Source organism: Rattus norvegicus, chromosome 3, assembly GCF_021556685.1.
Source record: "Rattus norvegicus strain SHRSP/BbbUtx chromosome 3, alternate assembly SHRSP_T2T, whole genome shotgun sequence".
Taxonomy (NCBI): domain Eukaryota; kingdom Metazoa; phylum Chordata; class Mammalia; order Rodentia; family Muridae; genus Rattus; species Rattus norvegicus.
The window spans coordinates 119,947,387-119,971,443 of record NC_141536.1 but is presented as its reverse complement, the minus strand read 5'-3'; the positions used below and the strand labels follow the sequence as shown (position 1 = coordinate 119,971,443).

General features: G+C 43.8%; 1 protein-coding gene across 1 annotated transcript in view; it reads left to right on the top strand.

The window, feature by feature from the left end:
- The first annotated feature begins 17,717 nt into the window (after window positions 1-17,717).
- Window positions 17,718-24,057, top strand: part of Fermt1 (FERM domain containing kindlin 1) — a 41,908-nt gene continuing 35,568 nt past the window's right edge. The window contains 3 exon segments of the mRNA NM_001106515.1: window positions 17,718-18,278; window positions 21,376-21,544; window positions 23,799-24,032. Coding sequence (NP_001099985.1) covers window positions 21,394-21,544; window positions 23,799-24,032 — 385 coding nt within the window. The 5' untranslated portion in view covers window positions 17,718-18,278; window positions 21,376-21,393.

Sequence of the window (24,057 nt, the reverse complement as noted above, 5' to 3'; positions counted from 1 at the left end):
GCCAAGATCCAGACCCAAAGAAAACTAGACTGGCTGTTTTTCCTTACTAAAACAGGCAGATTAGAGATTCTGGGCCAACCTGACAAGTCACACAGTAGATGATGACCTAACCTAGACTGGAGCCTTTGTCCAGGGAAGACAAAGAAGAGCCGGTGCCCTGGAGCAGGCAAAGATCCTGAAGAGATGGCTTAGCATTTCTCACTCCTCCCAACTCCATTACCCTTCTTCATTCTGTTCTCCCTCCAACGAATCTGATCTCACCTACAGACAACTCAGGGACTGCTGGAGGAAGAGGAAATGCAGACAGTGCTGGCAAAGGCAGATCTCTGGAGTATACATGCTTCTGTGCCCACCCAGGCTCTGTTCCTCTAAATCTTGTACCTCAGAGAATGGTGAGCCCAGGTGGCCAGTGCCCAGTGCCAAGGGAGAGTCTCAAACATTCCAGAACTTCCTGAGTCCCAGGATGCAGATTGGAATCTAGAAGGCTGGCTTCCAAGTAAACCCAGTCCCTTGAACTCTATAAAAATGGCCAGGAACCACCATGAGAAAGGGAGCTTCTTGTGAAGATCTAAGGTCAATCTGCTGCTCCCTGGACTTCCTCTACTTCCTGGTTCTCAAGATTGACAGCAGTCATGTGAAAGAAGGAATGGGCTGCCAGTGATTAACAACCCACATCAAAGTAGCTGGGGTGGGGGGGGTTGCTTTGGGGTTGTGTTGGTTTTGTCAATTAGGTTTTGTACTGGTTTGTTTTGTTTTTGTGAGCTGTACACGAGTTAGAATTATCTGGGAAGAGGACCATCAGTCTATCAGTTGAGAAAGTGCCTCCATCAGATCTCACAGAAGCAAGCCTGTAGGATTAATTCTTGGTTAATGATTGAAGTGGGAAAGCTCAGCCCACTGTGGGTGGTGCCAACCCTAGGCTGGTGGTGGTGCTGGGGCGTGTAAGAAAACAGGCTGAGCAAAATATGGAGAGAAAGTCAGTACAAGCATTCCCCCAATGGTCTCCGCTTCCCATTCATTTCGAGTCTTCAGTTCCTGTCCCTGACTTCCCAGGATGATGGACAAGCTGTAAGGGGCAAACACTTATGAATGAAGATTCTGGCTGTGAACAAAGAACTCCTAGGAGGAGGCTGTGTCTTCAGTGACTGGTGGACCAATTAGAATTTCAGTACTGTGGACAGATTGGAGTTTTGTTGGTTCAGAGGTTACTTGCCATGGGTAACTTTAGCTTTAACAGTTATTCCTAGGCCCACTCTGTGTCTGAGCTAACACTGCCTGATAATAAATGAAACTCTTAGACGCTATCAACTTAGCAGAACACTAGCTTCCACCAATCTAAGAGCTAAGAACGTCAGATAGCATCTTGGGCTTATAGAATAGCTTCCCCCTCTCTGCTGTGCTCACCATTGTATGTTAAACCCGCCTCGATTTATGACTTTTTGTTCTGTAAAACTATATTTTAAAAACCTGTGAAACTGCTTCCATGCTAGGATATGGAATTTGGGGTCACCTAAACCTGTGTCCCTGGGGTCATGGTCACTCATAATGGCTTCAGAATATACTACTCCTTACTCTCTTTCAGCTGAGAGCTGTAATTTTTAGGTTGACACTTCCCTCCGAGTTGCTTTTAGTCATGGTGTTCATCATGCCAAAAGAAACCCAACCCACACAACAGATCATTTTTTCCATGGAGTTAAATGCGTCTGTCCCCTGCAGACAGAACAGGCCAAGTTGATGAGAATGCAGAGGGACACAGGGGAATCCCAGAATCCAGCCTCCAGATTTCTCAGGTGGGACCAATAAATGTTTGTTTTCCCTGAAGCAGTTATCCCTGCTTGATCCCACTGCACGTGCTGATGACAGATGAGAAAAGTGACTGGTTTCTCAGTTCAGAGGCCCACTGCCACCAAGAGCTCTGTGCTGGTTAGGGCTCATCAAGTTGACCCAAACTAGAGTCATCATGACAGAGGGACCCTCAATAAAGAACTGCCTCCATCGGATTAGCCCACGGGCAAGTCGGGTGTGAAGGGGGGCATTTTCTTGGAAAGTGAGTACCTAAAAGAGGATGCCTGAGAATGAGAATGCAGTTTTCCAAGTGCCTTACTCAAACAGGACTGCCTATGGAAATGTCTGCCCAAGCCAGTTCAGTTGTACAAGCACCAGAAGGCCAGTGCAACTATGGCCAAAGCAGCCAGGCTACACTGAGCTGACAGCAGAACTTGGTAATCATCCATGGGGTGCTGCTTAACAAGTGTGCAGAGTGAAGGAGTCATGGGTCATCATCGCTTGCTCCAAGGTCCCAGCAGACCACAGTGAGGCCGACTGATGTGCAATAGAGAAATCCTGAGCAGACCATTTGTAAAGCTGTGGTGGTAAGCCTACAGCTCAGTGAGGACACCAGGGGGTTAGCAATGCCAGGGACACATAACTTTGGCTAAGAAAAGCTGCAGGCACTGGGTGGAGCTGACTGGAGAGAAAGGCCATGTATATTGTAAGCATAGGCTGTAGGAGCAGGGCTTCTCAAACCCTTTGGAGTTTAGACAATGCCACCATTAGCCCTGGGTTCTAGACATGGAGGTATATCATTTTATATCTAGCTTTACTGGATTTGGGTCTTGCTGTGGTCCCATCTTTCAGTGCCATAGCCCTCATTCCTCCCTGTTTGGAATGGGAAGATTCACACTGGATACTGGAAGTAAATGGCTTTGGTTTTCATAGGGAATCATTGCTAAGAGTTTGCCTTGAATTCCAGAAGATATGACTTTTGACTTTTGACAGTGTTGGTCCTTTTAAGACTGTGACCTTTAGGGTTGGGGAAGATGGATCAGCTATTAAAACCATATGCAGCTTTTCTAGATGACTCAAATTCCATTCTCAAGTACCCACATTCAAATTCAAGGAAATCTGAGATCTCTGGCCTCTTCAGGTGCCTGCATACCCACACAGAGATACAATTAAACATAATAAAAGCAAATCCCTTCTAAAAAAGGCTGTTTGACTTTTGCAATTAGACCGGATATATCTTGTATTATGAGATGACTGTGACCTGGGGCATGATATGACCATGAGCTCATGGGCACCTGGGGCATTATTTAGTGGCTCATAGCATCATGTGTCTCAATAATCAGTCTCCAGTAAGAGGTACAGCTTTGGAGATTGTGAAGCCATCAAGGCCCAGCTAGAAAAGTTAGGTCACTATGGGGAGGACCTTTGAGGTTCTAGTCAAGTCCTACCTCCTGCCCCAGCCCTCTTTGCTTCCTGACCTGCATATATTCGAAGAATCCCATGCAAACTACAGGCACTGTAAACTCCAGTATGTCTTCGCTGCAATGAGGAACTATATCATCTCTAACCCTAACCCAAAGCAGGTCTTTCCTCCCTTCAATCCCTCCTGTGGGAATTTTGTCACAGTTACAAGAAAAGTAACTGATACATCTTAGAAAGGAAGCACGTTTATTTATCTCTCACAGAGGCCGGAAAGAGAGTGATAAGATGGCTGTATCTGAGGGAACGCCTGGGAAGGCAGAGGCCACACAGCAGGAAAAAGGGATGCAATCTCCTGATGGTGATTTCATTCCTGTGAGGTCAATAACCCATGGCTGTGAGAAAAGCATTAATCCATTTACGAGCACTCAGCCCCCATGACCCCACACAGTTCCCAGAAAGCCTTGCCTCCTACCATTGCTTCAGTGGGAAATTCATGTTCTGGCATCAGAATTGGGGTAGGGGTATAAAACATGGTGGCCCCAAGCAGGGAACCTGCTCCGTTATGTTTCAGCTGAGTCCAAAGCTTCTGACTAGAAAGCACGTTACCACAACTTCCTCTGTTTTCTTTTGATGCCTTCTCAGTAGCAGACTATCAGAAAGGTAGGGCAACTGCTTGGGATTCACTAGGGAACTCTCCTAGAAGGTTAAATCAGGTTGTCCCCTGATGGGGGGAGAGCTCGTTCCATTGCAGGAGCTTTCCAGCTAAGTGTCCTACATCTTCAACTACCATCCACATCTTATTAAGTAGTAAATTGCTTGTTTACGTTTGTCGCTCTATGGGCATGTGCATGTGCAGGTAGGAGGACAACTTTCCTTAGAGTGCCTTCCTTTCACCATGTAGATTCCTGGGATCAAATTCAGGTCTCAGGGCTTGGCAGCAAGTGCCTTTATCTACTAAGCCATCTTGCCAGCCCATAAAGTACATTTTAATACCAATAAAAACATTGGTGCCTATGTTTAAAAGACAGGACAAGAATTTGTTTGCTGATGCCTGTAATCCCAGCATTTGGGAGACTGAGGCACAAGGGTTACGAGTTCTAGGCCAGCGTAGATGTTTTCTAGGCTTAGACATGTTTTCAAGAAGAAAGCGAAGCAGGGGGGTTGCATTCGTGACTGCTTATCCATGACAAGCTCTGTGGTGTTCCAAATATTCTCTTTTTATCCTACAGCCTAGTATTTTCTTCAGTATAATTGATTGATTTTATTAATTGTAGGCTATTACAGAAAGCACTGTGGCATCTTCAAACATATGTCTTTTACTTTGATCTCCTTTATCCTCTCACTCCGTGCATTTCCCTACTCTCTACCTTCTCTGACGTCATCTTCCACCCTGTAAGGACCCCCTGCCCGCCCTTGAGATGTCTTCCTCTCTCATGACACCCTTTCTATTTTCTTTTTTAAGAATGTTCTCTGCTTAACATATAATTATATCATTCACCCCTTCTCCCTCTCCCTCCAACTCCTTCCATGTAACATCTACTCACTCCCTCTCAAATTCATGATGGCTTCTTTTTCTTTCATTGTCATTGTCACATATATGTATAGATACATGCATATTTAAGTAAAACCTGCTTAGTTCATTCAGCAGCCTCTATGTACATGATTTCAGGACTGACCAGCTAAAATTGCATAACCAGTTAGTGGACTCATTCCTGGGATAACTACTTCTTCCTTTCTCAGCAATCCTAGTTGCTTATAGTTCTTTGTCTTAGGGTAGATCCAATAAGATTCCACCCTACCCCCACCCCTACCCCATCCTTGTTAGCATGTCTAATGGGACTGTCATTGTATAGGTCTTGTTTAAGCAGACACATTGTTGAGATATCATTGGGGTAGCTTCCCTGTCGTTTCTAAGAGATACTATTTCAAAGGAGAATTCCTGGTGCTTCAAGGTCCCTATTGTTGAAGACACCATGTCCTTCAGACACAGAACCCAGAAGATTTATGCTGAAAGCTTCCTCCCTGAGAACTGGCTTGCATGGTGCCCATGGTTTGCTCAGTCTGCTTTCTTCTGCCATCCAGGACCACCTTCCCAGTATCTGGGCCCTCTGATGCCAATCACTAATCAGGAAAATGCCTGATAGAACTTGTCTACACATGATCTGACAGAGGCACTTTCTCAACTGATGTCCTCTTCCCAGATAATTCTAACTTGTATGAAGCTGACATAAAACAAAACATAGCAGCAGTCTTCCAGGATCTCCTTAAATTTCACTGATTTCTCTTTATTCATATACCTTGAGTAGACAGACATAGGATGAGAGGGATCTAAAAGACAGAATGGAGAAGAGATAGAGAAAGTTCTGCATTGTACAGCAAGCTAGGATTAAAGTTGAACAGAAGGCAGAAAATGCTCCTTGTTGGCACTTTAAGTCATAAGTGCAGTCCATGAATCAGAGGTAACTTAAATATCCATGAATCAGTCCCAAGGCCATGTCCTACCAATAGCATGCAGGTTGGTTCCAAGGCATCTCCTGTCTTTGTTGCCTTCAACCAGTCTCCCCATTGACAATAACATCTCTACTGTTTCAAATATATTCTGATGGTTAAGTATATAATATAATGTAGGCATCCAGCTATTTTCTCCTGGGAGATAGACTTACTGTCATTTTAAGAGAAATTTAAAGACCTGGGGTGTTCTCTTCCCACCATGTGGAATGAAAGGCAGCCATCTACAGCACAGAAGGATCTCCCCAATGCTCAGTCACACTCTTAGAACCTGTTGGTCTGTTAAAATGATTTTATGCTTTCTTAAGTCACAAGATTTTGGTGTTTTTTTTTTTATAACAACCCAACCTAGCTAAGATGCCTTCTTTATCTCTTTAGCTCCTCATATTTGCTGACAACATCAGGCATTCCTCAAGTTACAACTATATCATCCTCACTCTTTGAATCCATTGTCATATACACATCATCTCCCTAGGTGTCTTTGTCTCCTCCTCCTACGTGACACTTTGAGTGTACACCACTGTCCTTCTCTTAGTGACTCTCTTCATTCCTGCTCAGACTTAAATATGTTTAAAATTCTTGCTTGATAAAATTGTCTTCTAAATAAACTATCATTTTGAATTGAGGTCTACCCTATGCCAGTATACTTGGTTGTACGTCTAAAGACTCTACTTCCAAATAAGGTCACGTTCACAGATACTGGGAGAAAAAACTTCAACACAGCTTTTGGAGGGACTCAATTTACCCTATTAACAAAAAAGAAGCTTGAAAACATATTGCGCTGCCTCACTCCATGACAGTATCCTGGATGAGCTCCAGACCCCTGATTCCCCTTAGCTCTCATGTTTTCCAAAGTCTACTGGGGGAATTTCCCTTGATTCTGTGGACCACGCCCCATATGCTTACCATAGACATCATTTGTTTCTACTTTTTAAAGGTTTATACCACCCTTAAAAGGTACCATACTAGCCTAACATTTAGACCAAATCCTCTCTAAGACATTGGGGTTAAATGTGTTTCAACCCCCATCCCTATCACCTCTCCCACAGCCCTTTCTCCAATACACCTTGAAGAGTGAGCTTGGCAAGAAAAGGTGAGGGGTTCCTTGGTCAACCTAGGAAAAAACAAAAGATGGTCAGTGCTAATCGTCTCCTTGACAAAACCAAGAGTCACTTGGAAAAAGGACATTTGTGCGTATCTGGGGGTTGGGGGTGGCTGCCTTGATTATGTGAGATAAGGTGGGATCCTGGACAGTGTAAGAGTGAAGAAGGGTAAATTGAACATCAATCAAGCATCCATTCATTCCTTTTTTTTTTCCCTTCTGAGTTTGGCCGTGATGTGACCAAGATCCCTCAAGCTTCTGCCACTGTGATCTCCCTGACTGACAGGCTGTATAATGTGGAGCTATTTGCTTTTGTCAGAGTATTCTGTCACAGCAACGGGAAAGAAATGAGACCATCCTTAGCCATATCTTTTCAATTAGTGATTCCTTCCCTCTCTACTGTAGTTCAAAACTTGATGTTCACCTGTTAGACCATATTGAATCTTTGCCCTAAAATTATCAGAGCTGTTGTGAAAATTAAAGTAAGAAAGGTATGTGAATGTTGAACATGAACCACCAAGTGTTTGTAACACTGAAAAGCCATTTCTTTAATTGAGGAGGCTCAAACAGCAAATTTTTGGATTCAGAATAACCCTCTGGTTTATAACTGCCTCCTTGGCATGGCTTGCTTTCCTTGCTGAACATTTCTAATCTCTGAAGCTACGTTTTCTTCACATTTGCCTGCTCTGTTGTCATTCTTCTTCATCAGAAGGCACATTCAAGAGGGTAAGGACTTGACTTCACTACTCCATCCGTGGTGTCTAGAGATAAAACCAAGTCAGCCGAGAGGGACGTGTAAGGCTCCTGTGACAAACCCATTCCCTCCCCCCAAAAAAACAACAAAGTAATCCAATGAAGAGAATTCTTAAACATTCTGATAAAGATGCTGAAGTGCATGCAGCTCTCTACAACAGAGGGCTACTAGGAGGGGGGGATTGGGGAAGGACTCACTTTTCATTAAAGGTCTGGCCAACGAGAGCTTGAGCGTGCTCCTGGGACTACATGGGCAACACAATTGGACTCAGGTTTTTGTATGTATGTATGTTTGTCTGTTTGTTTGTTTAATCTTTTATGGGGGTCGGAGAGAGGCAACAAGGGTAGGGGAGCAGACCTGGGAGGACTGGAAAGTAAGGGTGATCGAAATGCAGTATGTGAGAGTCCCAAATAATCAACAAGAATATTATGGTTTTGAAAAGGAAGGCAATAAGTAAGTATTTAAAGAGATAAATGAGTGAAAGGAGTTCTGAATATACTACAATGTTAGCATGGTAGACAATTCACTTTCTTCAGTTTTGATTTCCCATCACAAAATGGTGGCTCACACCTGCCATCCCCACACTGGAGAGATGGGGGAAGAAGGGTCACTACCAGTTTGAGACCAGCCTTATTACATAATGTATTCCAGACCTGGATTGCACAGTGAAACCCTATCTTAAAATCATCTTAAGGCCTCAAAAATGATTATATAGATGATTTTTAAAAATCTACCAAGTTAGGTTATTCCAGGAATTAAGATACACTGATCTGGATTAGTCACTTGTAGGCTGCATTGGCTTCACTTGGGAGCTTGCTAAAATAAAACATCCCAGCTCTAACCAAGACTCTCCATGAATCAGAATTTGCACCATAACAAAATCCCCCAAGTACCTAATGCATATTACATTTGAGTATCTCTGAGCTAATGTATCAGATAATGTTAAATATAAGGCTATAAATGCGTGTGCTATTATATTTTCAGTTGTGCGCTGTACATCCCTACTCTCTCACTTATGTGTCCAATGCAGAAAACCTAGGTCCTGGCAGAGCACTTAGAAGAATACACATATTTGGTCCAAGTGCTTTGTAGCAATAATATTCTGGACCCCTGTCACGGTACTGGAGAGATCACGTGAACAATCATTTGGGTAAGAAATTTGGTAATCATACAAAAACCCTTTAGTATATAATCTTTGATATAGTCTAAGTGTGTGGTTTCATCATGAGGAAGTACTTAAGCACATACACAAAAATTTAGCACAGGATTATGTTGAGAGAAAATAAAATCCATTCAAAATAGTAAAGTCAATGAATTAAATAAATTAGGATATCCAACCATGCAAAGCTTGACAATCACATTAAGCAGCATGTTAGACAAGCAAGACCAACCAATGTTCTGCAATAAGGAAAAGTATTTTTATCACTTGCCCTTCTATCCTGTGGGTCTGAGGAGAAGGAGCATGTGTTTCTGTCCACTGATGTAAGTGAGGGAAGTTTCTATGAGACATACAGGCTTTGTTGTGTCATGGAAAGCATTCCAGAAGCAGCTGCTCATTGAAAGCAATCTCAGTTGTGTGTAACGCGCAATCCAGTCCCACAGAGTGAAACATCAGTCTTAGAACAGTTAAGGTTTCTCCTTCCCGTTGTCACTCAAGATGTTGGTTCACAGCGCTACATCTTAATGGAGAGGGATGGTGGATTATACATGAGGAAAGGCTGGAAAGGGTGAAGAACATGGAAAGGACGCTCTAAACAAAGGTAGAGAGGCAATGAGATGCCCCTCAGTGATTGCCGGAAGCAACTCTAGCCTCAGCAGGGGCCTTCACAGCAACAAGATCTCAGACTTTGCCAGAGATTAGCACTGTAGTGTTGCTTGTGAGTGCAGACCTGGATTTGCTGGGAGATTTGTAACTTAAATAAGGGAAGGTTCAGATCTTCAATTACTATTTAATGACCAGGTAACCGGAGGTGAATCGCTATGTTTCTTAAGCTTCAATCTACTCATTTGCATAAAGATGCTGTCTTAGAGTATGAGGAATGATGACAGCTAGACACTGTGTCAGGGGTGCCCTGAATGCTGGCTCTGCTAGCAGCTGCCCAATGACCCAGAACACCTACAGTGGCCAAGCACCAGAAGCAGCTGTACCATCAAGCAATTTGTACCAAGGATCTGAGGCACCTGCCTCATCCAACTGGAGGAAGCACATTTTTCTCAGAACAATGATGCTGGAGAGGTGCTCTTGGCATCTTTTGGAGCCACAGAACCAGGTTCAAAATGGGATCTGAAGAAAGAGCTGCCTTCAGCAAAGAGCTACAAAGACTTCAGACTGCAGGTCATTTTTGTTTCCATCTTTATTAACTTGAATATTTCTTATTTACATTTTGATTGTTATTCCCCTTCCCGGTTTCTGGGCCAACATCCCCCTAGCCCCTACCCCTCCCCTTCTATAAAGGTGTTCCCCTCCCCATCCTCCCCTCCCCTTACCACTCTCCCCCCAACAATCATGTTCACTGGGGGTTCAGTCTTGGCAGGACCCAGGGCTTCCCCTTCCACTGGGGCTCTTACTAGGCTATTCATACTGCAGGTCATTTTGAACATACACTGTGCATACATTGAATTTCTCAGGTCCTTATAACACTGTTGCTAACCAGGGCTTCAGATGTTTATACCATCTTGACTTTAAATAGAGTGGTAGTTTCTTTCTTTTCAGCCCAAATTATAGGGTTCTCAGTCAGCTTAGACCTCAAGTTGCATATAGGTTTTCCTAGAAAAGGGCAGTTCTCATCTCTTTTTGTCAGCTGTCGGCTCTGGTCTTGGCGTATCCTCTTTAGCAATTGTGGTAGTTTGAAGGAGACATCCCCCACTGTCTTGGGTAGATAAACATTTGGTTCCCAGTTAGTGGTGCTGTTTGGGGAGGCTCAGTAGGCCTTGTTGGAGGAAGTTGTGTCACTGGAGGTGGGCATGAAGAATTTAAAGATTCTGCCATTTCCAGTTTGCTCTTTTTTCTTACTTACAGTTCAAGGTCTGAACCCTCAGCTTCCCATTCCTGCCACCGTGCCTTCGCTCTCATTCATGGACTCTCGCCCTCAGGGAGCTTATACCCAAGTCAACTCTTTCTTCTGTAAGTTGCTTTGATCATGTTGTGTTATCACAGCAGTAAAAGGAGTAGCTAATACACCAATCTCTGCTGCTACAGGTAAGCAGTCATCAATACGAACCAACATTCTAAATGCCCCCTTACCAAGTTCCCTAATAATAATGCGTCTCTCAGCTTGCATTATGAATCTTAAACGTCACATATGCCACTACTCTAGCCACAGCAACTAGAAAAAGAAAATCTGCCTAGCGACCAATTAATAAATAATGGATAATGAAAATATGTATTTATATATAATAGAATATTATTCAGATGTTAAAAAAATTGAAATTCACAGAAAAATGGATATAACTGAAAAACGTTACACGACTAGAGGTAATCTGGCCCAGAAAAAAACAGTACCACGTGGTCTTTCTTATGCAGATCCTAGCTTTGAATATTTAGATTTAGTTTTGAGTATTTCGATGTATGTGTCTGATTTGGAGTGTCTGTAGAAGTCAGGAAGTTAGAAAGGACTCACAGTAGGGTGGGGCTCCTATGGAATTTAGAGATAGCACAATACACATGATATGGAAACGGGGAGGACTACTAGGGGCTAAAAGGTTAAATGAGGATGAAATGAAGTGAAAGAGAGACAAGCTAGAGGGAATACTGAGGGTCGAATGGTTTAAATCAGTTGTGGGGGTGGAAGAGAAGAAAGGATAAGGAATAATCAAACGAAAAATATATGAAAATCCAAAAACATACAAGCTAATTTAAAATATTTTAAGGGATTTTCTCGAATTGAGGCCCTTGTATGGACGGACAGCATTGCTCCTAGACACCATGCGTTATTCATTAAAAATCCCTGTGATGGCTGTGGGTTACCTCCCTATGTGTTACTGATCTGGGAGATTCTAGAGATCCTCAAAATAATGCAGCTATTGCTGTTCCCATTAGTTACCTACCAGAACTAGAGAGATTGACCTATTGCTAAAGACATCGCACACTTACTTTGCTTGTCAGACATAGAAAGATCAACCTTTCAGAAACCTCCCCCTGCTGTCTAACTTTATGTTGTTGAGACGAGTCATCAACAGTCGTACCCATCGTGGACTCCACGTCAGGCACAATGTGCCCACTGATACAAAAGAAGCTTGGAAGTCATGAGGGTACAAACAACAGGTTGGATTTGAGGTCCACTTCCAGGAGGGAATTCATTTCTAGCGCTGTAAATGTGATCAAAAAACCATGTTACAGGCCTAGGAGGAAGCTACCACTGCTGTCTTGACAACTGTCAAGCTGCTTCCTAAAGGTCTATGTTTACATCCATCCATTAGTGCTACTCTCAGCATTGGTCAACTAAACTTCTTTCTTCAGTAGCAGTTAACTGCAAGGATTCATAAGTGGTCAAAGTGATAAGAGTAAGTAACTGTTGAGCATTCAGCCCTTGAAGGAGATACCCCCAGCCCAAGACTCGAAGAGGGTATCTGAGGAATGGAAGAACAGAGGGAGAAACATTATGAAACGCTTTCTTCTGCCATTGACACAGCCACTGCAGTCACAAATTCATAACAGCTGTGGCTCACGGCACAAGGCCTGTACAAGCTCAAGAGCTGGTCACCATTCCATCATGGATGTGAGGGGGGCACATGAAGTCAGACTTCTTGCTGAGGAGCTACTGGAAATTAAAGATAGCTGGGAGCTGGAGGAGTCATTTTTTTTAGGAGAATAGCCTCAGGCAAATTGTCCACACCCATACAAATATTTTATTTAGGATATACATACATACATACATACATACATACATACATACATACATACATACATACCCATTGCCATTGTCAACTCATATTGAATTTTGACAGTGTGTTCAGTGTGTGTGTGTGTGTGTGTGTGTGTGTGTGTGTGTGTGTGTGCGTGTGTGTGTTTATGGTTGGAGCAAGAGTATAATAGGAGTCATCACTTTCCAGGCTGAACTGTTTGTCCCATGTTCCCTTATACATGAAGCTCTGCCTTACTGTATCACGTACAAATAACAGAATCCACCATGGTGATCAGGAAGGATGAAAACCCCCAGCACACCCTGCCTTCTCACCTTACTCTCTTCCACATCACGAGTCCTATACTGTTTGTGTACAACTGCACAAAAAAAAAAAAAAATGTTAAGGCAGCCTGGAGCATAGCTGCGAGAGCAACCGGGCGATTTGAGTTCTAAACTTCTAGACTGTGACAGAGTTGAGGGAATTTCCACAAACATTAGATCAGATTTTTCAAGGATGGGAGGCAGCCCTGAAAATATCTGCCATTTACTACAGTCAACAAGATATTCTAAAGGGAGTAAAGCAGAAGGTATAATGACGATGTCTCTGGAATCCTGTCATTTGCTTTAGAAGTTTCCAAAGAACCAGGTAACTATTATCTCCAGGGAAGGAGAATTTATAATCAGGGGTAGGAAGAAGACTTAATTATCACTGTATGTTCTGACTAAGACAGGTACAGTACCAAAAGGAGGAAGAGATGGCTCCTGAGAGAGAGGGGATGAAGGGCAGCCATGTTTCTGTGAGGCTCTGCAGCGTAGCATTTGTGGAATGCCTTGTTACTCCAGGGCCTGCCGGTGCATGAGACGTGCTCTCTCCACTATGACAAGAGCAACATTTTAGAATTTACCTGAGCATGAAAAGTGTTGGTGGAAAGGACTCCGGCTGTTTAAAGGAAAAACTCTTCGCCTTTACAAAAAATGAGCGTATGCTTTCTGTACAGCTGATCCCACCACCTTTGTGTACATCCCAAGAATTCTGTGAAAATGAAACCTATGTATCTGCTGCATTTCTTACTTCGTTGCCAGACTTTAACATATTTAAATAAATTGTGACGTAGAACCTTATATTGGATAAGGTCCTGTTCATCTTGACAAGTCAAACTGTAAGTCAGGAATATCAGGACACGGAACATCACCCCTTTCCCCTCAAGCAGCTCTTTCAATAGCGGTGTGCGATTTAACTTCAGGGCACGTCTAGTGGACCGGAAGACTTAAATGGGTTAATAAAAACTTTGTACTGCTAAAACGGTGCTCGCCACACAAGCCTGAGGACCTGAGTTTGATTCCCCCAGAACCCACATGAAAAGCGGATGGGGTGACTCACATCTGTAGTCTCGGCACTCCTGTGCAAGACAGGAGGAAGAGGCGGGAGAGTCAGGAAGAAGCTTGCACGGGCAAGGCGGTGGCAGGAATGCCTCAAAAACAAGGTAAAAGGACGACAGACTACTGAAAAGTTCTCCTCTGACCTCCACACGTGTGCATTGTATGCCTCACCTCCTGCACACACAAATACACACCAGAAAGAGAGAGAGAGAGAGAGAGAGAGAGAGAGAGAGAGAGAGAGAGATTCTTAAAATACTATCAAGATCTCATTTGAAACTTAAAGTTCTACCTCAGAAATCATGGCCTCATTTAGGTACCACACATGGGTAGATAATACTCCTTCCAGAAGCCACAGGTTATTAAATGAAAATCTCAGTGACAAGTGGAGGTTCTTCTGTAAATACTTCTGCATGCATTGTTAGTAATTGACTCTCAAGGCTCAGAAGTCACCAAAGGGATACAGTCTATTGTTCTTGGTTGCCCACCAGAACTACACAGTAAAGCCCTATTGCTGAAAACACCACACACTTTTGTTGCAAAACCAAAAAGTCACATGCGAAACGACCTAGAAACTTCTTTCTCTCTGGCTAGTCCTGGAAGGTGCAACACAGGCTTTTGGGGGAGGAAAGTCACCAACAGCCTTGTCCAGCTGTACATTGTATGGGCTACAGTACCACAAAGCCAGGCAAGATGTACACACAATAGTGGCATGAATGTTAGGGGAGTAACCATCCACTTACTGACTGGATTTGAAGTCTGCTCCACAGGATGGAACTCGTGTCTGATACAGTTAACCTGAACAAAAGCCCGTGCCTAGGGAACCTTTAAAGAACACACCACTGCTATTTTGCTAAATAAACATGTTGTCAAGCTACATATTTCTAAATGTTTCTGTTTATATCCATAATTTAATGCTGTTCTCAGCCTTAGTCAGAGATGGTCCTGTTGGCAGTGGTTAATGCAGAAGCTCATACTGAGTCAAAATGATGAGAATAAGTGACTGTTGAGTGATGAGCCCTGAGAGGGCATCTATGCCCCGCCCCCCTCCAGGGATCAGGACACAGCAGAAAGGGGATAGAAAGAATATAAGAGCTGGACTGTGAGGAGAAATGCTATAAAATGCCATCTTCTGAATACGGCACAGCCATGCAAGTCATGAACTCACATCAACTGCAAGGGACCCTGGTTAACCCAGCATGTTACCAGAGAGAGAGGGAGGGAGGAGCGAGGGAGAGAGAGGATAGGGAAAATAGTGGAGTCGCTTGCTAGGAAGAAGGGGTCTGGTAGGAATGAGAGAGCCATAGTAGAGGTAACTGTGACCAGAACGCATGGTGAAGTTGTCGAAGACTAGTAAGGAAACAAGTCTTCTTTCCGAAGCCAATTCTCATGTCACGCCTCCACTCTATATAAACCTGGCAGAATTAGACAGTTCTATTCCCCATTCCTCCACAGTACACTTAAAATTTGAGGATAAGCCACCGTGTGTTTTCAATTTGTGTTACCACATCTAGATCCACATCTAGCCAACACAGTGACTAAAGAAATAAATAGGCAAATTAAACTCACTGCTGATTAATATGCATTAATTAATTAAATGAAAAACTCAGTGTTGATTCTGTTTGTGTTTTAAAGGAGGAAAAGAGGGTAGGTGTGTATATGTGTTTAGGTGAGTGGATGGGGCGTGTGTGTGTGTATGTGTGTGTGTGTGCATGTGTGTGTGTGCATGTGTGTGTGTGCATGTGTCTAAATGAGCATAGGTATGTTTGTATATATGTGGGTGTGTGTATGTGTATATGGGTGGAAGGGTGTGAAATGCTGAAGTCCAGAATGCACTTTCCAATCCATTTCGTGCTCGTGATCTCTGCCCCTTTCAGAAAACTTAAAATAGGCAGGTGATAGGTAAAATTTTACATCACAAGTCTAGGATACATACTATGGAAGAAAATCACAAATATATTTAAGCAAACAAGACAGACACAGAATAACACATCTATTCTATTCCATCTAAATGAACTGCAATGACTGCGAAAGCCTTCTGTGAAGGGTGACCTTGTTTTTCTTTTCTCATTGTTGAGCATCCCGTTGTTCAGAAGCAACAAGCATTGTTAAGCTCGGGGCCTGAACGTATTCCCTTGTGGCTGGGCACAGCCTCCAGCCACACTATCATGAGGGGAACAAGCATTATTCTCTGGTAAACCCTGCTATCAAACTATATTTGGAGACTGGGTATTAAATTCATTTCAACTTCAAGATTCTGTCAACCTGCAGTGAGCTTTTGGAGATGTGATCCTGTCGGGATCAAGGAGCATCTGTATAGATTTCTTTAAATAGCAGCAAGGACACCTGAAAGCTGCTGAATTCTTTAGTACAATCCAGAGGGATTCTTTAGTACAAATTTCTTTAGTGTAAGTTTAGTGCAATTTTCAGTGAGAATAGAAAATCTGCACTGGTACTAAAAACAAAACCCTTAATCCTCTAAGGTCACACCACAGACCTTGGACCTGTACAGGCTCAGTTCTAACTGGCCAGGAGCAGAGCCCTCAGAAAGCAGGTCAGTAAACACATGCTGTCTGCCCAAGGTCTGGGCATATTTACCTGGGAAAAGTAGAGTCAGGTGACAGCCCCATCCCTACGGCTGACTAAGTTAGGAAGTTCCCTGCTTTAGTAAGTGTTATATTGCTGTGATGAAACACCATCACCAAAAGGATGAGGAGGAAAGGAGTTATTTTTCTTACACCCCCCCATAATCAGTGCACCATTGAAGGAAGTCAGGTCGAAAACACTACATTATCACCACGACATATCACTCACTACTGCCACTACCCCAACATCCCCATCAGTCCCATGACCCCAACACTCCACCCTACCCTCCACCCTCACTCTTGGGCAGAAACATGGAGGAGTGTGGCTCTGTCTGTCTTCCTGTAGAACCCAGGACCACTAACCCAGGGGTGGCCCCACACACAATGGGCTGGGGTATCCCACATCAATCACTGATTAAGAAAATGCTCTCCAGGCCTGCCTACAAACTGGCCTTATGAAGGCAATTTCATTGGCCTTACCTCCTCAGATGACTCTAGCTTGATGTCAAATTGACATAAAACTCGCCAATACTTCCTCTAAATTCTTAATTATTTCAATCGTAAAACGTCTTCTGTGCGTCCCCGGGGAAGGAACTCCGGGACAAGTGCTCTGCCACTGAGCTGCACCCTCTCCTCTTAAGACCCCGCATTTGTTAATAAAGTTCAAGGGTTATCTATTTATTTAGGTATTGGGACTACAAGGTGAGTGGCGTGAGTCTCAAAAGCTCTGTACCACCGAGCTTTTAATTCAAATGTAAAATACTTGTAAGCCAAAATGATTCCTGAATATTGTGATGTTCGAACAACAACAATAACAAAAACAAAAACAAAGATTCGACTTTAAATTTCAGGATATTTCTGGTTTAAGACGTTAATGTCAGATTCACCTCATTGGTACACATAGCCGAGGTCTGAGGCATGATGCATAAAGTTTCCCAAGGAGTGGCTGCCACCCAGCCTTCTACTCATTTCCAGTTGAAGAACTATTGTTTTCTTAACCACTGTATCCCCAGAGCCCAGCCCCAGGTCTGGCACAGTAAGCTTTCAACCAAATGTATGCTGTACAAGGGGTGGGGGAAGATGGTCAGGCTGTGGTAATTACCCAAAGTCTCCCACACTTCCTGGGCGGGCTGTCTGGAGAATACTCCAACAGGAAAATAACAGATGACTGCCTAGGGTGAGCCACCTAGGAGTAGTCCAGGAGTAGTCGAGCATTTGGCTTGGAGTTTGGTCTGATCAGAGGGGGCTTCCTTTTTTTCTTTTTTAGAACTGACATCACCCTCTTACTCAGAGGTGAATTGCCTTTGTGCATGCCACCTGTCTGGTCAGGCTTGCTCCTGAACTCTGCATAGGTAGACAATTGCAGACAGGAAGGGATTCTCCCTGGCCCCGGGTATCAGTGACGAATTTACCTAAGAGGCAGGGAAAACGACTGAGCCTTGGATTCAGGGCCAGTACTGGAGGGCTTCAGGGTAGCCAGAACGCTGGAGGCCTCCAGGCAAAGCCATATAAAAGTGGAGGCGGGAGGGGTGGAGTGTATTCCAGGCTGCTTGGCTCCTGCCTGGAGCAGCCCTGCGGCTCCCTTCAACCCTTATTGTATCTGCAACCTTCTCCTACTCGGAGTGAAAGCAAGACCTAGCAGGCTGGGCTGGACGTGCCCCCGCCTGCCCGCCCCGCTAGCCTGCTCCGCGACGCTGTGGCCCCGGGACGCGGACTGTGTTTGGGCGCTGGGCGGCGGGCTCCGGGAGCTCGCACTGGCTGTCGCGAGGTCCCCCGCAACGTCACTCGACCCACTGTACCCTTGTGCCGTCCCGCGAGACCCCTGCTCGCCCAAGGCGGCCTCTAAGGAAGCAGCTGTCCACGTGCGGGCTGCAGACAGGACGCCGGGGTCTCCATAGCAGGTGAGCGCTCTGGATCGCCAAACTGGAACCCGCACCGAGGAGACTTAGGACCCCTGTCTACTTTTCTGCAGCTCTATGCAGTTAAATGGTTGTTGGGTTGAAATAATTTTGTCTGGATCACCTTCTTGGGACCAAGAATCTGGCGGTGCACACCAACACTTCTGTTCAGCGCGGGCTGCTTTTCTTTAATGGGCAAAGGGCAGGTGGCTGGTCACCTAGCATACGCCAAGGACCCTGCGACATCCTCCAAAAACCGAGCGTCCGGGTTATCTTTCGGGCTTTCTTCCCTCTTTTTTTTATTTCCTCTCATTCTCTTTGAACCGGGGCGGAGCGACCTTCACCAGGGAAGGTAAATCCAAGGTGCCTTGTTGCCTCCTATTTTGGTCTCTGTGGGTGAGCTTGCACTGGCTGAAGTTTGCTCCACAAGTAACAACTTGTTGAGGATGAGAACCTCAGGCCAAAATGAAGGCGCGGAGAGATAGGAAAGGAATGTGGGGAAACCAGATCGGCTTCATTTTAGGAGAAATTTTCGTTGTAAGGGATCTGTCCGTTTTCTAAACAAATGGGTTAATCCCTCCAATCAGGAAAACTAAGGACCCTGTGTCCTTTGTTTTAAAATTGACCCTGAAGGCCCAGAAAATGAGCAAAATAAAGCATCTGTTTTAAAAATTAAAGTTATTTATTTATGTGCAAAACATTATTTGAAACTCAAAAAAGAAAAAAAGCATTTTGGAGATTGCAAGGCCCTTCCATGTGGAGTTGGCCGTGAAGAGGTGCTTTTATTGTGTCTTCAGTGCCGATCTGTTTGTAGACATGATGGATGTTGCTAAAAGTTAGAATTCATTTATGTGTTAAGAGTTTTCTCTCCTGTTGTGGTAAAATCGCCAAGGACGTTTCTCTGGGTGATGGATAAGCTTAGAGTAAAAAGGGGTGGATTCCTGTTTGGGTTCCCCCACCGAGCTTAATGTGATTTGTAGTAAGTATCCTACCTTCCCTCAACCCCTGTTTCCTCGTTTTTTAAATGGGTGTTGGTGAGAGTGAAGGAGCTGATGGCGCAGAAATGCTACAGGCTGGTGAGGGGAGCAGGCTTTCCGACCAGATCAATCAGTAACCGCAAACGGTCGGTTGAGAGACCCATCATTGGGGCACTGCACCTTGGGATGCCTCTGGCTTTAAAGCACTCCTGAGCTCTTGAATTTGATTCAAACACCTTAAATCTGTCCTAACCACGTTCAGATGGGCAGTGGTCGATCTTTGGATTGGTAGTAGTGAATGTACCTGGTGTGTTTTTGAAACTCACTTAGGGCTTACTGATACACCCTCTGAGACGAACACCTGGCGAGACATTGTTGGTTTAATTATACATTGTTATGAAAGCAGTGCCCCTCACGCACCTTAGAGTTCCAGCTTCAGATGGCTCTGCTAGGTTGACTGAGTCCTGCATCTACTTATTCTCTTGCCTGTGGTGAGCCACAGAAGCTGGCTGGGTTCACAGTATGAGACTGGGTGTCTCGGTTAGGAGTGTTGTCTTGGGAGTGTTAGTACTGTAGGTCCCTGGAGAGAGACCTTATGAAGCACCGGCTTCTTCTCAGAAGCTGTCCTGCATAAGAACATGAAAAGGAGATCTTACACTCATCTAAGCGACCTTATTTAACATCCTTTTAAAAGCCCAAATTAGCAACATCATTTGAGCCGACATCTCGAGCTTTCGATTCTGATGTTCCTAAAACCACCAGATCATAACAGTCTGGGTTATATTTGTTTTTGTTAGTCTTTTCCTTTTTGTACCTCCAGTTAGAAGAAAACTGTGGGTTTGAACTCCCTACCCTATCTTAAAGATTTAAATTTGGCCTGTCATGCATGCTGGGTTTGGGGTTTGGGGGTTTGTTTTTTTTGTTGTTGTTGCTTTGTTTTGTTTATTTTGGGGGTTTTGGGGTTTTTTTTGTTTTTGGGGGGTTGGTTTTGCTTTTTATCTTTTGCCAAAGATGTATCCAAAACCTTTGTGGAGCCAAGAGGGGTGGTACACACCTGCCATGCCAGCACTTGGGAGGCTGAGGCAAGACAATGCAAGGTGGAGGAGGCCTTAGAGTGACCGTGTCTCAAAAAAAAACAAAACAAAACAAAACAAAAACAAAAAACCTTAATCAATGTAATTTATGCACCAATTATCATGTGCTTTAAAAGAGTGACTTCCTCTGGGTGGGGGCTATATAGCTCAGCGGTCAGATCATTTGACTAGAATGTACAAGGCTCTGGGTTAGACACCCAACACTATAAAAATAAATCAGTAACTTAAGTAAATCAAACACACATACAGAACAATTATCGTCATGTGCCATGCCATCGTACACATTAAGGTAAGATAATGCAGTTATTTTGCTGAGATTTTATTTTAGGGTTCTCATACCAGAAGATACCAATATTAGCAGGAGGAATATAATAACACTGATCTATGAGAGATACTAAAAAGAGGGTTTCAATGGGAAATGGTTTTAGTGGAAAGCTTCTTATAATTGCGTTTACTGAAGCATTTTTGCATACAACAAAATGTGTTGAACTGTTACATTAAAATCTATACGTTTTATCACACAAAGTATATTTCAGTTACTATGGAAGTTACTTTAAGATCTCACGGGAGGTTGCCAAGGCTTATTGTGTTTTGTAAAAATAGAGAAAATCAAGAAAAACTAGTAGAAAATGAAAACCAAGACTGATACATTATACTGACAAAATATATATATACCCCAGTAGAGAAAAAAAAATAACAGAATTTAGATAGTTGGGGTTATTTTTATAAGTCTTTTTGTATATATAATTAGGACCCTAATTTAATATCTAGGTACCAGGAAACTTACAGAATTCTTTGAACAAAAAAATCTAAAATAAAAATATAAAAATGAGGGGTTGGGGATTTAGCTCAGTGGTAGAGCGCTTGCCTAGCATGCGCAAGGCCCTGGGTTCGGTCCCCAGCTCCGGAAAAAAAAAATATATATATATATATATATAAATGAAAATCAATGGCTCTTCTCTGAGGACTTGCTGACACCTTCTACTGTCTCCTGCCATTCTGATCTATGTTTGATTTTTGTCCCTGAAGACACCTGCCTGGACCACAATGTTGTCATCTGGTGACTTTACATCTGCATCCTGGGAGCTTGTGGTCCGAGTTGACCATGCAAATGAAGAGCAGCAGACAGACATCACGCTGAGGGTGTCTGGGGACCTGCATATTGGGGGAGTGATGCTCAAGCTGGTGGAACAGATGAGTGAGTCATTTCTTCTCCATGATTATTCTGCATTTGAACCCTGCTGTGTTACCTCCCTATTCCATTACATTCCATGGCTGGCCCTAGATTTCCTGACAGCATGTTCCTCCTCCCCACCTCTAGTCTCTCCCAGGAAGAGAACCATGCAAGAGCTTTCAAGTGAATCCAGCCTCCTTTGTAAAAGCTCAAAATATGATGGCAAACTATACACACACAGACACACACACACACACACACACACACACATGTATGTATGTATGTATGTATGTATGTATGTATGTATGTATGTATAAAGGAGATATAATGCCATGCTCCCACAAGGTCAAGGTCCATCCCACCAGACAGCACGGTGATCTTAGGTGACCTGCCATTGACTACGGAGTCCATTCTTTGTAAACACTTGATAATTTCATGCTTGCTGTCAATGTGTCATTTCATACTTGCCCACCAAGAAAGAGAAGTCTTCTTCTGGCCTTAGAGTTTAATGTCTTGTTTTCTGTTTCTTTGAGGCCCTGGATGCTGGCCTCTCATTTACCCTGAGACAAAGCTCTTTTCTAAGTGCATCTTGAGTGGAAGGCAACGTGCATGTGGGAAAGTGCTTTGTGAGGCTCAGGCTAGTGAATGAATGTCCACATTCACATGATCGTCTCCCAAATCGAGGAGGAACATCACCTGCACCCCCTCTCAAGCCCACACTTGCTACTCACTCCCCATTGCTGCTTCACTAAGGGCAACCACCACCCTGGCCTCTCACTTTCCTGTTTTTGACTTTCATATAAATGGGCTTATAAAAGATATACATTATATAGCTGCTTTCTTTGACTTAATTTTATGTTTGAAAGAAATCCATATTGTTGCATTTGTTTATCTAATTTTGTTGCTAAATAACATTCTATTGTATGAACCTACCACAATTTATCCACTTAACCCTTGATGAACATTTCAGTTATTCCATTTTCACTTCATATTGGTGGTAGAATATAATATCTCCTAATAAACATTTCTTTTGAGGATTAGATTAGTTCATTTATTTGTTGTTATAACAAAATACCTGAGGCTAGGTGACTGTGAAGAAAAGAGGGTTATTTTGGCACATGGTTCTGGCCAAAGGGCTAGGGACTACATCTGATGCTAGAAGACTGAAAGGCTCTCAAAACAGCATGAGGTATCATGTAGCAAGGGGTGAGTGTTTGAGGGTGAGGGGGCAGTGTGCATTCACATGTGTGTCTCTACCTGGGTTTTCCCGCTTTGTTGTAAAGGCAACAAATTCAACCAGAGGCTGCATTTTAGGGGTCATACCTAATCCTACTTACTTTCCAAAGGCTCCCCCTCCCAATACTGTGGTCAGATTAAATCTCTACCTTCTTCATCCCTAACAGTGGGGATCAACCCTCAACTCATAAAGCCTTGGGGGACCCTCAAGCCATATCCCAACCACAGCATATATATTCTATGCCACAGAGAACAATTACTGATCCATCACCTTCCAAAATAATTTGATGCTTCCACTAAGAGCATTGAGAGAAGGGTTTTCTAATTCAACAAGGGGCAGAGTTCCCTGAGAGAAAAATAACAAGTAAATTAAAATTTTGATGTCTCTCAAGGCCAGCCTGGTCTGCAGAGTGAGGTCCCAGACACCCAGGGTTACACTGCCACCCGAAAAAAAAAAAAAAAGATTGAACTTACTTCACACTGACCAAAGGAAATCTCACCTTGATACTAACGCTGAAGGAAGGTCTGGGTGTGGAGGCACACGCAGTGGGGGAGAATGTGCAGCTCTGACGTCAGCACGAGTGCTCTGCACACCGCAAATATAAAACTGCTAGAGAGATGGGCATGAGGAGAAGAGTGACCTGTCAGCTTTCCGTGTTCTATGTGGCCCATGGGGACCATCACTGCTCCCTTACGATCCAACAGTACAAGAATTAATTTCTATAAGATACTGCGATTGATTAAGCAATCAAGATTGATGCATAGAGCACGTGGGGGTGTGGCTTAGCATTCATTACAACAAAAGTTTTGTTTTGTTTTGTTTTCATGATACTTAGGAGTAAATAAGAGTAGAGTTCAGACATCAATTGTCCTCCTGCCCCTCCTGGGAGACTTTGGAAGGAAGCTAAGAACTGTAGAGCCTTAAACCATAAAAAGAGATTATAAGCTAAAGGTTAGAACTTCACCCGCCATGAGTAGACTGGGGTGTCTGCAACCTGCGTGCTCGACTTCCTCTCATAAACTGTGTTCTCCATTTTTGCAGACATAGCCCAAGACTGGTCAGACTTTGCTCTGTGGTGGGAACAGAAGCGCTGCTGGCTTCTGAAAACGCACTGGACCCTGGACAAGTGTGGAGTCCAGGCCGACGCCAAGCTTCTCTTCACCCCTCAGCACAAGATGCTTCGTCTTCGGCTGCCCAACACCAGGACAGTGCGGCTTCGAGTCAGCTTTTCTGCTGTGGTGTTTAAGGCTGTAGCTGATATCTGCAAAGTACTGAGTGAGTTCCCTGCAGGGCCACTGTG